Source organism: Oncorhynchus keta, chromosome 3, assembly GCF_023373465.1.
Source record: "Oncorhynchus keta strain PuntledgeMale-10-30-2019 chromosome 3, Oket_V2, whole genome shotgun sequence".
Taxonomy (NCBI): Eukaryota; Metazoa; Chordata; class Actinopteri; order Salmoniformes; family Salmonidae; genus Oncorhynchus; species Oncorhynchus keta.
The window spans coordinates 16638550-16653274 of record NC_068423.1 but is presented as its reverse complement, the minus strand read 5'-3'; the positions used below and the strand labels follow the sequence as shown (position 1 = coordinate 16653274).

The 14725-nt window shown below is 44.3% G+C and overlaps 1 protein-coding gene across 2 annotated transcripts in view; it reads left to right on the top strand.

Annotated features, from left to right (window-relative positions):
• Positions 1-14404, top strand: part of htra1b (HtrA serine peptidase 1b) — a 37280-nt gene extending 22876 nt beyond the window's left edge. Inside the window, exons 4-9 of one of the 2 annotated variants that reach the window (XM_052491304.1) lie at positions 10030-10224; positions 11623-11655; positions 12143-12257; positions 13032-13089; positions 13190-13285; positions 14026-14404. In XM_052491304.1, coding sequence (XP_052347264.1) covers positions 10030-10224; positions 11623-11655; positions 12143-12257; positions 13032-13089; positions 13190-13285; positions 14026-14194 — 666 coding nt within the window. In that variant the 3' untranslated portion in view covers positions 14195-14404. Of the gene's footprint in view, positions 1-10029; positions 10225-11622; positions 11656-12142; positions 12279-13031; positions 13090-13189; positions 13286-14025 lie in introns of both variants that reach the window. The other variant, XM_052491297.1, reaches the window with a different exon arrangement.
• Positions 14405-14725: the final 321 nt, after the last annotated feature.

The following is a 14725-nucleotide window of genomic DNA, read 5'->3' as shown; positions in this document are numbered from 1 at the left end:
TCAGTGTGCGTCACGGCTGGATAGGGCAGTGTGCGTCACGGCTGGATAGGGCAGTGTGCGTCACGGCTGGATAGGGCAGGGTGCGTCACGGCTGGATAGGGCAGTGTGCGTCACGGCTGGATAGGGCAGCGTGCGTCACGGCTGGATAGGGCAGTGTGCGTCATTGCTGGATAGGGCAGTGTGCGTCACTGCTGGATAGGGCAGCGTGCGTCACGGCTGGATAGGGCAGCGTGCGTCACGGCTGGATAGGGCAGTGTGCGTCACGGCTGGATAGGGCAGTGTGCGTCATTGCTGGATAGGCTACGTTTCAGCTGTCAAAATCCATGACATAACCAACTCCGTTACCGCTAAAACCAGCTATTGGTTGGTCTTAAATATCTCTATGAACGCTGCCTGGAATTAGCACATTGGATCATGTTTTGAAGGACACATCTCAAATATTTCCACCCCTCCCAGAGTGCAAGCAAGCTGATATAAGACAGGTAAATTGCCGAATCTGGTGTAAGGGCGCCAGTTTTTACATGACAAGATTGCAAACTAACGTGCGTTTGACACTAGTTCCGCCTAAACACCAGGCCGAAAATAGAAAATTAGCCCATAGATTTGACACCTGTTGTGCTGTTGAAGTTCCCTATCGAGGACAAATAGATACTGGTTGGGGAAATGTGTCCATCTTGAAGTGTCACTAAGTGACTACCTATGGATGAGTCACATCCCAACGCTATGTACAGTTCTGTCAAACCACAGGAGCGCCATAGTTAATCACAGTCCACACAACAAGAGAAGACATTGTTTTTCTGGCTGGTGCTCTGTTGTGGTGGCTGGGTTTGTATGTAGTTCGTGTTGTGAACTGATGTGCTGTGCCATTGGAAGACAGTTTACACATACACAGACCTGTCGTATCTCAGTCTTATGCGAGACACCAAAACCAATATTATGCTCTCTTGCTATTGTTAAAGATTCCAGTCTTCATGTCTGTGCGGTGTGTTTGTTCAGCAGAAACACAGCGGAGTCTAGATTTGGTTGTCGTCCAACATCGATTCTATGGTCACAAAGGACCATTGATTACATTCCCTCAATGCCGCCAAAGCGTGGATGATGGAAAAAGCTGTTACTGCATCCGGAAGAGTCCATTGTTTACGTGCTCGTTAATAAAGCATCTACATTGAAAAGTCAGTGAAGTGGACCTCAGCTGACCTTTTCATTCTCCTGGATCTGAACAGGACAGAACATTTTCCTGGAGCCATGTTTCCTGCATACAGGAGGATAAGGTTCCCAATTGTGCCAGAACCACAATCTGGAGGGCATTACACCGTCATACTGAATGAACTGCCTTGAGATGTATTTTACAGTAGTAGTACATGGTATACAACTTCTTCAAATCTATCAAAGTACCGCTGTCCAATTCCCCTCTTGAGACCTGTTTTTATGATAAGTTGTTAGAGTAGTCAGATGTACTGTAAAGAGGAAGGTCCTGGCACCATTTGGTTCACAGGTGGAGGCTTGATTCTGTATGCATTCATATCAGATAAGGTCATGAAGAACTTGTTTCTACTGATCAGTAAAGAGATGCTGCCTAACTCTGTCGTCCGAGTTAACCCTCTTTTACACTGCTACTGTTGACAATGATAGCCTGAATTGTAACTTGGGGTTTTGCATGCGTTACGCAACTCGTTTCACATCAATCATTCATTGGTGGCAATGAGAGATTTGACAGACATCGAGTTAGGATTCGGTCTGAAGATCCAATTGAGAAATGTTGTTGAATCTTCTTGACGGAGACAGAGTCGTCTCAACACCCCCGCACTGATGGAGGTGAATAAATCCAAACATTTGGATAAAGTAAACAAGTGTTAGGTAAACGAAACAGATGTTTAAACTCTACCATTCAGCAGATGTTGCATTTTTTTTATATGTTCCATGACTAATCCAAACCAAAGAGCAGAGAAAGAGCCGGCCCATCCCAGCCCATAGGTAGACCCTTCATACCTGTGGTTTGATCCACCGTGTCAATTTGTGCCAATCAAACAAGAGTACAAAGAGAGAGATGGAATTTTCTAAGTGGAGACGCTACCTGGCATCAACAAAGTCATCACTCATCCCTGCATTCTTTCATGACGTGCAGTAAGACATATCCAAACTAGGTCAAAGCCTGCACTCTGTTACTTGAGAGTAAATTTGCAACATGTGTTATTCAATTGGACAAAAGTAAACTGGACTGGAGTCTGTTAGACAAAAGAGAGTCACACTCTAGTGGTGCAGAACAGAGATGAAAGACTAGCCCAATATATATCTCTGCCAGCATTCCCAGGCTTGTGTTTCTTTCTTGGCTCTGAATTAGGTTATTTTTGCTCCCTCAGGGACATTCCCCGATTATAAATCTCTGGGATACGATGTATTTCCAGTTCCTAATGGTTGGAAAGAAGGAGGCAATTTGTGTAGTTCTCAGTAACCAACATTACTTCTGTCTGCATAGATTTGCTATATCTCTTAATAACCGGAAAGAAAGTGACATGGGAAGTTTGTCTAGAACTGTTAAGTTCACTGTAGCAACCAGTAGAGCTCTGAGAAGGAGCCCCGTGACCCCAGCGCTGGCTAACTTGCCCAGAATCAGGTCCTGAAAACGTAATCCCATAGTCTGAGGGTTTGAGTATGATTTACTGAGCTTGTCCCTGATCTAAGAACAGCCTGTCACAAGCTTCCCCTTCTGCCTGGACTGAACATTGACATTCTTGGTTATATATATATGTGTGTGTTAGTCTTTATCTCATCCTTTCCCCATTTCAGCAGCCTCAGAGGGCATTTGTCATCCGTTTTTAAAGCTGGTGCAGAAAGACCACATCAACAGAGAGGGAAATGGTGAATCACTTCAGATGCTCATACTTGCTATGGTCAGTGCCAGAAAGGAACCAGCCAAAGAAAACACATTCTCAAGTCCAATGGCCCCATTTCTCAAAGTTAGCCCATTTTCCCATTTGTCTTTCCTCAGACAGAAGATAGCCAGACCAGGGTGACCCCTTAGGAATGTCCAGGTCAGTCACAGACGGATCCTGTGGACTCAAGCGATTGTAGAGACACGGAAAATGTCACCAAATGCAATTCCTTGCCTTCAGAAAAGCCAACTTGGCTAAGGTGTTATCAGTCTTTTCCTAATGTTATATCGTACACTTATAGGTTTAGAGTTATGAGAGACTTCGATCGTATTTTCTCACCATGTTTGAATGCTAGAATATCCCAATGTGAAGAGCAGCTCTGGCCTGGAGGACAGGAAGGGTTGTTACACTACAGGAAGTGGAATAGGTATTTGTGGGTCTGTACACTCAGCTGTGGCCTGGGCAGATACAATCAATCAATCAAATGTATTTATAAAGCCCTTCTTACATCAGCTGATGTCACAAAGAGCTGTACAGAAACCCAGCCTAAAACCCCAAACAGTAAGCAATGCAGGTGTAGAAGCACAGTGGCTCTGAAAAACTCCCTAGAAAGGCCGGAACCTAGGAAGAAACCTAGTGAGGAACCAGGCTATGAGGGGTGGTCAGTCCTCTTCTGGCTGTGCCGGGTGGAGATTATAACAGAACATGGCCAAGATGTTCAAATGTTCATAGATGACCTGCTGAGTCAAATGGTAATAATAATCACAGTGGTTGTAGAGGGTCCAACAGGTCAGCACCTCAAGAGTAAATTTCAGTTGGCTTTTCATAGCCGATCATTCAGAGTATCTCTACCACTCCTGCTGTCTCTAGAGAGTTGAAAACATCAGGTCTGGGACAAGGTAGCACGTCTGGTGAGAAGGTCAGAGTTACATAGCCACAGGCAGAACAGTTGAAACTGGAGCAGCAGCACGACCATGTGGACTGGGGACAGCAAGGTGTCACAAGACGCAGGCCTCCTAATTGTCCCTAGAATTTCTACGCAAACAGCTGGAGGCAGGGCTTTCTCCTATAGAGCTCCATTTTTATGGAATGGTCTGCCTCCCTACAGTATGTGAGAGACACAAACTCGGTCTCAACCTTTAAGTCTTTACTGAAGACTCATCTCTTCAGTGGGTCATGTGATTGAGTGTAGTCTGGCCCAGGAGTGTGAAGGTGAACGGAAAGGCTCTGGAGCAACGAACCGCCCTTGCTGTCTCTGCCTGGCCTGTTCCCCTCTTTCCACTGGGATTCTCTACCTCTAACCCTATTACAGGGGCTGAGTCACTGGCTTACTTGGGCTCTTTCATACCGTCCCTAGGAGGGGTGCGTCACTTGAGTGGGTTGAGTCACTGATGTGATCTTCCTGTCTGGGTTGGCGCCCCCCCTTGGGTTGTGCCGTGGCTATACTCGGCCTTGTCTCAGGATGGTAGTCGGAAGACTTCCAGTTTGGTGTAGCGCCATCTCCATTCCAATTTTCTGGAAGCTTGCTTCAGAGCTCGGGTATTTTCTATATACCAGGGAGCTAGTTTCTTATGACAAATGTTTTTTGATTTTAGGGGTGCGACTGCATCGAGGGTATTGCGCAAGGTTACATTTAGTTCCTCAGTTAGGTGATTAACTGATTTTGTACTCTGACGTCCTTGGGTAGGTGGAGGGAGTCTGGAAGGGCATCTAGGAATCTTTGGGTTGCCCAAGAATTTATAGCATGGCTTTTGATGATCCTTGGTTGGAGTCTGAGCAGATTATTTGTTGCTATTGCAAACGTAATAAAATGGTGGTCCCATAGTCCAGGATTATGAGGAAAAACATTAAGATCAACAACATTTATTCCACGGGACAAAACTAGGTTGAGAGTATGACTGTGGCAGTGAGACATATTGGACAAAACCCGCTGAGTTGATGATGGCTCCGAAAGCATTTTGGAGTGGGACTGTGGACTTTTCCATGTGAATGTTAAAGTCACCAAAAATGTGAATATTATCTGCCATGGCTACAAGGTTCAATAGGAATTCAGGGAACTGAGAAATGCTCTATATGGCCCAGGAGGCCTGTAAACAGTAGCTATAAAAAAGTATGTGTGTGTGTGTGTGTGTGTGTGTGTGTGTGTGTGTGTGTGTGTGTGTGTGTGTGTGTGTGTGTGTGTGTGTGTGTGTGTGTGTGTGTGTGTGTGTGTGTGTGTGTGTGTGTGTGTGTGTGTGTGTGTGTGTGTGTGTGCGCGTGCGTGCGTGCTCGCCCACGGCTAAAGGTTATTAATGAGAAGTGAGGGAGAAAAAGTAAGGTGCCCTCTTTCCTGGCAGGAGACCGTAGCAGTAGAAGAGTAGGTTTTCCATAAGCATGTGTGATTGGCCTTGAATACAGACTGATGAATCTGTTGATACCTTTACAGTGTTGTTCATCCCAAATAGAAACACAAGCTGATTCTCAAATTGACTAATTTGGATGTCTGCAAACAGTTTGACTCTGGACATAATCATTTCTCATCGAGCTCTGGATTTATTGTGTGTGTATAAGACACTGCTTTTATTGGCAGTCACAGTCCTCTTGTGTACGATATACAGTATATATATTTTTTTAAATTATATTTCAGCATTAATCAGTACTGAGCAAACAAGTCTAACTCTCTTGGTGATCTGACTGTTCAGTCCCTATTGACTCAGGCACACACACAGACACACAGAAACACATAGAACAAGCTGACACACACATAAGCAGACAGGCACGCACACACACACACACACACACACACACACACACACACACACACACACACACACACACACACACACACACACACACACACACACACACACACACACACACACACACACACACACACACACACACACACACACACACACACACACACACTGTGCCAACAGGTGCCTCGTCAATCACTCTAGCAGCAACAGACAGCAGCATTGACTAGTGGATCCTTCCTGCAGACGGCTGCCAGGTCTGACAGTCCCTTCTGCACCCATTATCCCCCCCGTTCCCCTTGATGTTTACCTCTCTGACAGTCTGGTCATTTCCACTGACACACACAGGCCTGTCTCTCACCGTTCCACACTGGCACTGTATCAGAGGGCTCAGCAGCAAATATCATCCCAGCCACTGAGAGCTGACAAGGTATCCTATTATCTTAGGAGAGCAATGGAAACTGGAAAGTCAAGGAAACGTTAGGATGGATCATTGCATCAAGTCTAAGGTCCTGTTACATCGAGACACACTCGGGGACAGACAAAGCGAGACTAGTTTCACTGCCCTGCATCCTTGCAGAAACCGAGCACCGATGAAGCTTCTATTTTAATCAAATGGCCTCCCGGACTATTTACATTGACCCACTTCCCCCCTTTTCTTTTACACTGCTGCTACTCGCTGTTTATTATCTATGCATAGTCACGTGTACAAACTACCTCGACTAACCTGCACCGCCACACATTGACTCGGTGGCGGTACCCCCTGTATATAGCCTCGTTTTTGTTATCTCATTTTATTGTTACTTTTTATTTTTTACTTTAGCTTATTTATTATTTAGGATGGAAGGGTAGAGGTCGACCGGTTATGATTTTTCAACGCTGATGCCGATTAATCGGCTGATTAAAAAATTATGTATTTGTAATAATGACAATTACAACAATACTGAATTAACTTATTTTAACTTCATATAATACATCAATAAAATCAATTTAGCCTCAAGTAGATAATGAAACATGTTCAATTTGGTTTAAATAATGCAAAAACAAAGTGTTGGAGAAGAACGTAAAAGTGCAATATGTGCTATGTAAGAAAGCTAACGTTTCAGTTCCTTGCTCAGAACATGAGAACATATGAAAGCTGGTGGTTCCTTTTAACACGAGTCTTCAATATTCCCAGGTAAGAAGTTTTAGGTTGTAGTTATTATAGGACAATATCCCGCTATACCATTTGTATTTCATTAACCTTTCACTATTGGATGTTCTTATAGGCACTTTAGTATTGCCAGTGGAACAGTATAGCCTCCGTCCCTCTCCTCGCTCCTCCCTGGGCTCGAACCAGAAACACAACGACGACAGCCACCACATCGAAGCAGCGTTACCCATGCAGAGAAGGGAAACAACCACCCCAAGGCTCAGAGCGAGTGAAGTTTGAAACGCTATTAGCGCGCGCTAACTAGCCAGCCAAGTCATAAACAGTGCAATGCTTGACGCACAACGAAGAGCTGCTGGAAAAACGCACGAAAGTGCTGTTTGAATAAATGTTTATTAAATAAATGCTTCTGCCTACCACCGACCTCTAGTGGATGGGGTAGAGAAGGGTGGAGGGGGATGGAAGAGGAGGGTGGAGGTGGATGGAAGAGGAGGGTGGAGGGGGTAGAGGGGGATGGAAGAGAAGGGTGGAAGAGGGTAGAGGGGCAGAGTTGTTACTGGGAGACGGGTGATCTGATAATGCATCTGTGAGTACAACACCATGGAATGCAAAAAACTGCCTGTTTGTCAATCTGCCTCTCACTGCCCAGAGAGAACTGGGTCACTCAAGCCCACGTCCTTATCTCTCTGTACTAGAGTGATGTGCTCTAGGTACTGGAGGTAGTACACAGAGTACTGTGCTGTACATTAGTTGTTTTCCTCCAGAGGTGTAGTAGATGTAATCCTGACTTGAGAAATCTTTTCAGTAGCTTGGGCTGTTCGATTGTTCTGATCTACAGTGCATTCGGGAAGTATTCAGACCCCCTTTCCACATTTTGTTACGTTACAGCCTTATTCTAAAATGGATTAAGTTGTTCCCTCCCTACTCATCTATCTACACACAATACCCCATAATGACAAAGAAAAAACTGTTTGTTTTTTATTTTTTGCAAATGAATACAACAACAAAAATATGTAAATATCACATTTAGATAAGTATTCAGACCCTTTACTCAGTACGCTGTTGAAGCACAAAGACTCGAGCGGTTACAGCCTCGAGTCTTCTTGAGTATGACGCTACAAGCTTGGCACACCTGTTTCTCAAAATAGTTTTTGTTTGAGTTTTTGTTTGTTCGGGCTCTGGCTGGGCCACTCAAGGACATTCAGAGACTCTTGCATTGTCTTGGCTGTGTGCTTAGGCTCGTTGTTCTGTTGGAAGGTGAACCTTCACCCCAGTCTGAGGTCCTGAGCGCTTTAGAGCAGGTTTTCATCAAGGATCTCTTTATACTTTGCGTCGTTCATTTTTCCCTCGATCCTGACTAGTCTGAAAAACATCCCCATAGCATGATGCTGGCACCACCGTGATTCACCGTAGGGATGGTGCCAGGTTTCCTCCAGATGTGACGCTTGGCATATAGGCGAAAGAGTTCAATCTTGGATTCATAAGACCAGAGAATCTGGTTTCTCATGGTCTGAGAGTCCTTTAGGTGCCTTTTGGCAAACTCCAAGTGGACTGTTATGTGCATTTTACTGAGGAGTGGCTTCTGTATGGCCACTCTATCATAAAGGCCTGATTGGTGGTGCTGCAGAGATGGTTGTCCTTCTGGAAGGTTCTCCCATCTACACAGAGGAACTCTGGAGCTCTGTCAGGGTGACCATCGGGTTCTTGGTCACCTCCCTGACCAAGGCCCTTCACCCCCAATTGCTCAGTTTGGCTGGGCGGCCAGCTCTAGGAAAAGTCTTGGTGGTTCCAAACTTCTTCCGTTTAAGAATGATGGAGGCCACTGTGTTCTTGGGGACCTTCAATGCTGCCGAAATGTTTTGGCGCCCGTCCCTAGGTCTGTGCCTCGACACAATCCTGTCTCGGAGATCTACGGATAATTCCTTCGACCTCGTGGCTTGGTTTTTGCCCTGACATGTGGGACCTTATATAGACAGGTGTGTGCCTTTCCAAATCATGTCCAATCAATTGGAATTTACCACTTGTGGACTCCAATAAAGTTGTAGAAACATCTCAAGGAGGATCATTGGAAACAGGATGCACCTGAGCTAAAGAGTCCCCTAGCAAAGGGTCTGAATACTTATGTAAATAAGGTATTTCTGATTTATCTAAAAACCTGTTTTCGCTTTGTCATTATCGGCTATTGTGTGTAGATTGATGATGATTTTTTTTATTTAATCCATTTTAGAATAAGGCTGTAACATAACAAAATGTGGAAAAAGTCAAGGGGTCTGAATACTTTCCGAATGCACCCAACAAGCTTTCGCAGTCTCACTGCAGAATCAAACATTTTGAAGGTTTAGGCATTCATTTTGAATGCTTAAGTTCCGCAACGCTCTAGCATAACCCAAGCCTACTTAATGGCAATAGAGCTCACTGTTGCCCTTAGTGGCCAGTTTTAAAGCAATCTCCTCCTTACCTGGACAGACGTCTAATTTCACAGTGGATCTTGAGAGACCAGTGTGACAGATAACCTGCTGACTGCTGGGTGGCAGACAAGACACACTCACACTGTGTGCCAAAAGCCCTTCCTCCCAGTCTTTCCCATTCCATCCACCTGACCTCCTTCCTGGAATGTGTCAGTTTATCCCATTTCCAGCCCATCTGGCAGAGTGCTTAGGGCTGTCGGCCAGGGAGCAGCCTGCTGTTCCTGAGTCAGGTCTGGATGTCAGGTCTGGATTCCTGGAGCACTGAGCCCAGGGTAGGGGGCCAATGGTTCCTCTCCCAATATACCTGTGGCTGTATCCCCATGACCCATCGCCACATCCTGCCCCCCCTGCCCTGTCCCGACCTATTAATATCTAGGTCTAGTGTAACCCAGCCATAGTGACAACTGTATAACTCTTATCCATTCTCCTGTCATTGTTGATGGATTTTGTCTGTTGTAGATTGTGTCAGTGAGATGGAGGAAGTGGCAATTCATTGCCTTGATATCATTTCATGTATGCAGACATCAGGGCATATCGTCACTTCCTCTCAGTGGATTTACGGAATGCTATGTTGACCCCCATATGTTTGTTGCTTTTCAACTGGCGCCCGTCGGGCATAAACAAACAGGATGTAACGAAGGCACTTCCGGCATGTCTCAAAAGAGGGGTGGTCTTGTTACCGTAGATACTGAATATACTGTAGAGTATCTAGTACTGTATCTTCATGCCAACTGTTTCTGTTCAGAATGCACTCTATAGAATACACATCTTGACTGATCTGAGTCCTGTGTCTCTGTGTTTAGATGAAGCTGCCAGTGCTGCTGCTGGGTCGTTCAGCTGACCTGAGGCCTGGTGAGTTTGTGGTGGCCATCGGCAGCCCCTTCTCCCTGCAGAACACGGTCACCACAGGTATCGTCAGCACCACCCAGAGAGGAGGCAAGGAGCTGGGCCTGAGGAACTCTGACATGGAATACATCCAGACGGACGCTATCATCAACGTGAGTGATACATCCACATCATCAGCACACACACAAGCAGCTGTCACACAGGGCATTTAGTTGTGGAACACAGCTGTCACACAGGGCATTTAGTTGTGGAACACAGCTGTCACACAGGGCATTTAGTTGTGGAACACAGCTGTCACACAGGGCATTTAGGTGTGGAACACAGCTGTCACACAGGGCATTTAGTTGTGGAACACAGCTGTCACACAGGGCATTTAGTTGTGGAACACAGTTGTCACACAGGGCATTTAGTTGTGGAACACAGCTGTCAGAGCAGGGCATTTAGTTGTGGAACACAGCTGTCACACAGGGCATTTAGTTGTGGAACACAGCTGTCACACAGGGCATTTAGTTGTGGAACACAGCTGTCACACAGGGCATTTAGTTGTGGAACACAGCTGTCACACAGGGCATTTAGTTGTGGAACACAGCTGTCACACAGGGCATTTAGTTGTGGAACACAGCTGTCACACAGGGCATTTAGGTGTGGAACACAGCTGTCACACAGGGCATTTAGTTGTGGAACACAGCTGTCACACAGGGCATTTAGTTGTGGAACACAGTTGTCACACAGGGCATTTAGTTGTGGAACACAGCTGTCACACAGGGCATTTAGTTGTGGAACACAGCTGTCAGAGCAGGGCATTTAGTTGTGGAACACAGCTGTCAGTGCAGGGCATTTAGTTGTGGAACATTTACTTGTGGAACACAGCTGTCAGTGCAGGGCATTTAGTTGTGGAACATTTAGTTGTGGATATTTAGTTGTGGAACACAGCTGTCACACAGGGCATTTAGTTGTGGAACATTTAGTTGTGGAACACAGCTGTCAGTGCAGGGCATTTTGTTGTGGAACATTTAGTTGTGGATATTTAGTGGATATTTAGTTGTGGAACACACAACAGTAGCTCCCCCTTATTTGCCCCGGTACACACGAAGGAGCTGTAGATATACCATCACGAAGGAGCTGTAGATGTACCATCACGAAGGAGTTGTAGATGTACCATCACGAAGGAGCTGTAGATGTACCATCACGAAGGAGCTGTAGATGTACCATCACGAAGGAGTTGTAGATGTACCATCACGAAGGAGTTGTAGATGTACCATCACGAAGGAGTTGTAGATGTACCATCACAAAGGAGTTGTAGATGTACCATCACGAAGGAGTTGTAGATGTACCATCACGAAGGAGCTGTAGATGTACCATCACGAATGAGTTGTAGATGTACCATCACGAAGGAGTTGTAGATGTACCATCACGAAGGAGTTGTAGATGTACCGTCACGAAGGAGTTGTAGATGTACCATCACAAAGGAGTTGTAGATGTACCATCACGAAAGAGTTGTAGATGTACCATCTGATCATCCCTTTAACCTGAATGTTGTTCCTTTTCAGTATGGGAACTCTGGCGGACCCCTCGTCAATCTGGTAAGATATCATTTCTTATTGATAAGAATTAAATCCTTCAGAATGGTCTTAAAGGTCCAATTCAGCTGTTTTTATTTCAGTATCAAATAGCTTCTTAGCAAAGAGCAATTTCTCAAGCAAGAATTTAGCTAAAACTGTCTGGGAGTGATCTGAGTGGAGAGGGGAAAGCTGAAAATGTGCTGCTATTGGCAGAGCGGTTTTGAAGTCTCTTTCTTATTGGTCTGCTAACTAATTTGCCACCGGGTGATGTCACAAGGCAGGGGCCAAAACTCCATCCCACCAAAACAGGCTGAAATTTCAGGCGGTCTTATCAAACAGCTCTTTACACCAAAAGGGTGCAATTTCACAGTGTTTTTCCAACCTCATAGTGTGGAAATATATATAAAACACAGGAAATCACATTGTTAACTGCACTGGACCTTTCATTGTAAATCTATGACACATCTGGAGGATGTATTTTAATAATGTGTGTTGTTTCTGTCTTCAGGACGGAGAGGTGATTGGGATCAACACACTGAAGGTGACAGCAGGAATCTCCTTCGCCATCCCATCAGACAAGATCCGTCAGTTCCTGGCAGAGTCCCATGACAGGCAATCTAAAGGTACAGATTACCAATCTAAAGGTAGGGCTGTGACGATTATGGAATTTTGAGGTAATGATAAATTGTCACGCAATTGACCACGGTTATTGTCATAGTTGTGTTTTTTTTCAACAATTGTTTTGAGCTTGTAATGCATCATAAATGAATGCATCTTTGAAAATGACCAATGACATACCTAATGAATATAACTCAGGTTTGGTGAATCCCCTGTTTTCAAAATATATTTTGATTGTGCCGTTCTGCTCATAAAACCAACTTTACCCTCTTCATGTATAAAATAAACAAGTACAAATAAAATAAACTAAACTGCTATTGGGTTAGTTTTATATACTTGAAAATAAAGTTTAAAAAATATATATATATATATATATATATATATATATAATCTCCCCCTCTTAAAATGCATGTATTAAGACAATTTTGTCAATTTATTTTTAAGTTTACGGTTATTATCGATTAGACCAGGGTTTCCCAAACTCAGTCTTGCCCCCCCAATTATTGGGCCAGACCTATCTAAAGTTTAATGGTTTTGACCAGGTACTGCATATTGAATTTTCAATGTAAAATGCATGTATTAAGACAATTTTGGCAATTTATTTTTAAGTTTACGGTTATTATCGGTTAGACCAGGGTTTCCCAAACTCAGTCTTGCACCCCCAATTATTGGGCCAGACCTATCTAAAGTTTCATGGTTTTGACCAGGTACTGCATATTGAATTTTCAATGTTTATCACCATGTGCATGCTAACGCAGCATTTATCCTCTTTTCTTTAGGGAAATTATCAACAAGTAAGAAATATATCGGTGTGAGGATGATGACTCTCACACCAATGTAAGTTTCAGCCAGCCTGGTTCATCTTGTGAATGAAATTCTTCCAAATACCTGCGTTACATTAAACACATCTCTGTTTTCATTGGTTCCTTTCCCATAGGCTTGCAAAGGAGCTGAAGGAGAGACAATCAGACTTCCCCGATGTTACCTCAGGGGCATATGTAATCGAGGTCATCCCAAAAACACCAGCTGAGACGTAAGTAGTATCTTGGACCTGAAAGGGTTCTTTGGCTGTCCCCATAGGAGAACCCTTTGACGAATGGGTTCTACATGGAACCCGAAAGGGTTCTACCTAGAATAAAAAGGGTTCTCCTATTGCGACAGCTGAAGAACCCTTTTGGAACCATTTTTTCTAAGAGTGTACTGAGAACAGAACAGTTAAAGTCCTCGACCTTAGATTAGGACAGGAGCATTTAACGACTCATTTGGTAGTTGGCTAAGTCTCCATCCCTCTCATAAAGGTTGCTAAGAGTTCATTGTCGTCTACTCTTAAAATTAGACTGGCCTCATAGCACAATGAATTAGCATTTCATGACCACATAAACAGCATGACAGAGCAGTCTACAGAATGCACTCTCTGTATATTTTTTGTGGCCACATAAAATAATTTGTGCTGAGGCGGTGGTCTCCCACTCAAGGAAATGAATAGCTTTCTTTTTGTCTGGTGGAGTTTGTGGTACCAAGGTTAGCAAAATGATCTTAGATTTTTCAGAGACTATGGTCAGATGTATTTTCTCACAGTGTCTAACAAGAATGTTACTACCTCTGTAAGTTTAGCTTTTTTTGGAATGGGGAAAACTCCCTTCTCTCAAATTTAAGAGGCTATATTTATAATCTGTGGATTGAGAGATCTAATGGTACACATTGCTTATAGAGCCTAACGTACTTTATCAGTAAAGCGCATATCTTTTTTGCTACATTCCCCCTCCTCCACAGAGGTGGCCTGCAGGAGAGTGATGTCATAATCACCATCAACAGCCAGCGAATCACCTCGGCCAGTGACGTCAGCAGCTCCATCAAGAGGGAAGACACACTGCGGATGGTGGTCCGGCGGGGGAACGAGGACATCATGCTCACCGTCATCCCAGAGGAGATTGACCCTTGACTTCTCAGCAACCACGAGCTGGTTCTCAGTGTTGAAAATCACGGACCTTAAACCGGGTGTGTCTGGAGCCACACCCTACCTTAGAACCTGTAACTACTAGTGTCTCCCCCCCTCCACTCCCCTCAAACTACAGAGGTCTGTGAGGCCCACACCTACCCCTCTGGGAGCTCAAATGTGTCCAGGCTAATAAAGACATATTTTAGCACCCCTGCTAGTTGTTTAGTATTATTTGTCCTCATGTATGAGTCAAAAAGATACTTCCACACTCATTGACACTGATTATTGCCATCACGTTTGTTTTTATACTCTATTAACATCCTTGCACAGAGAACCCTCCTCAGTCAGAGAGAAGAAGTGAAGGGTGTCCTTAATCTGGTTTGTTGTTGATATTGATGATGTTTTTTAATTGTATTTCTCTTGGTATGTTTTGAAGACAATTTCACAGAGGGAATAAAATGGTTTTTAAAAAAAGTGGTGTTCCTTACTGATATGAAAATCCTAACTCTGACCACATGAATGTTGATGGTTGAA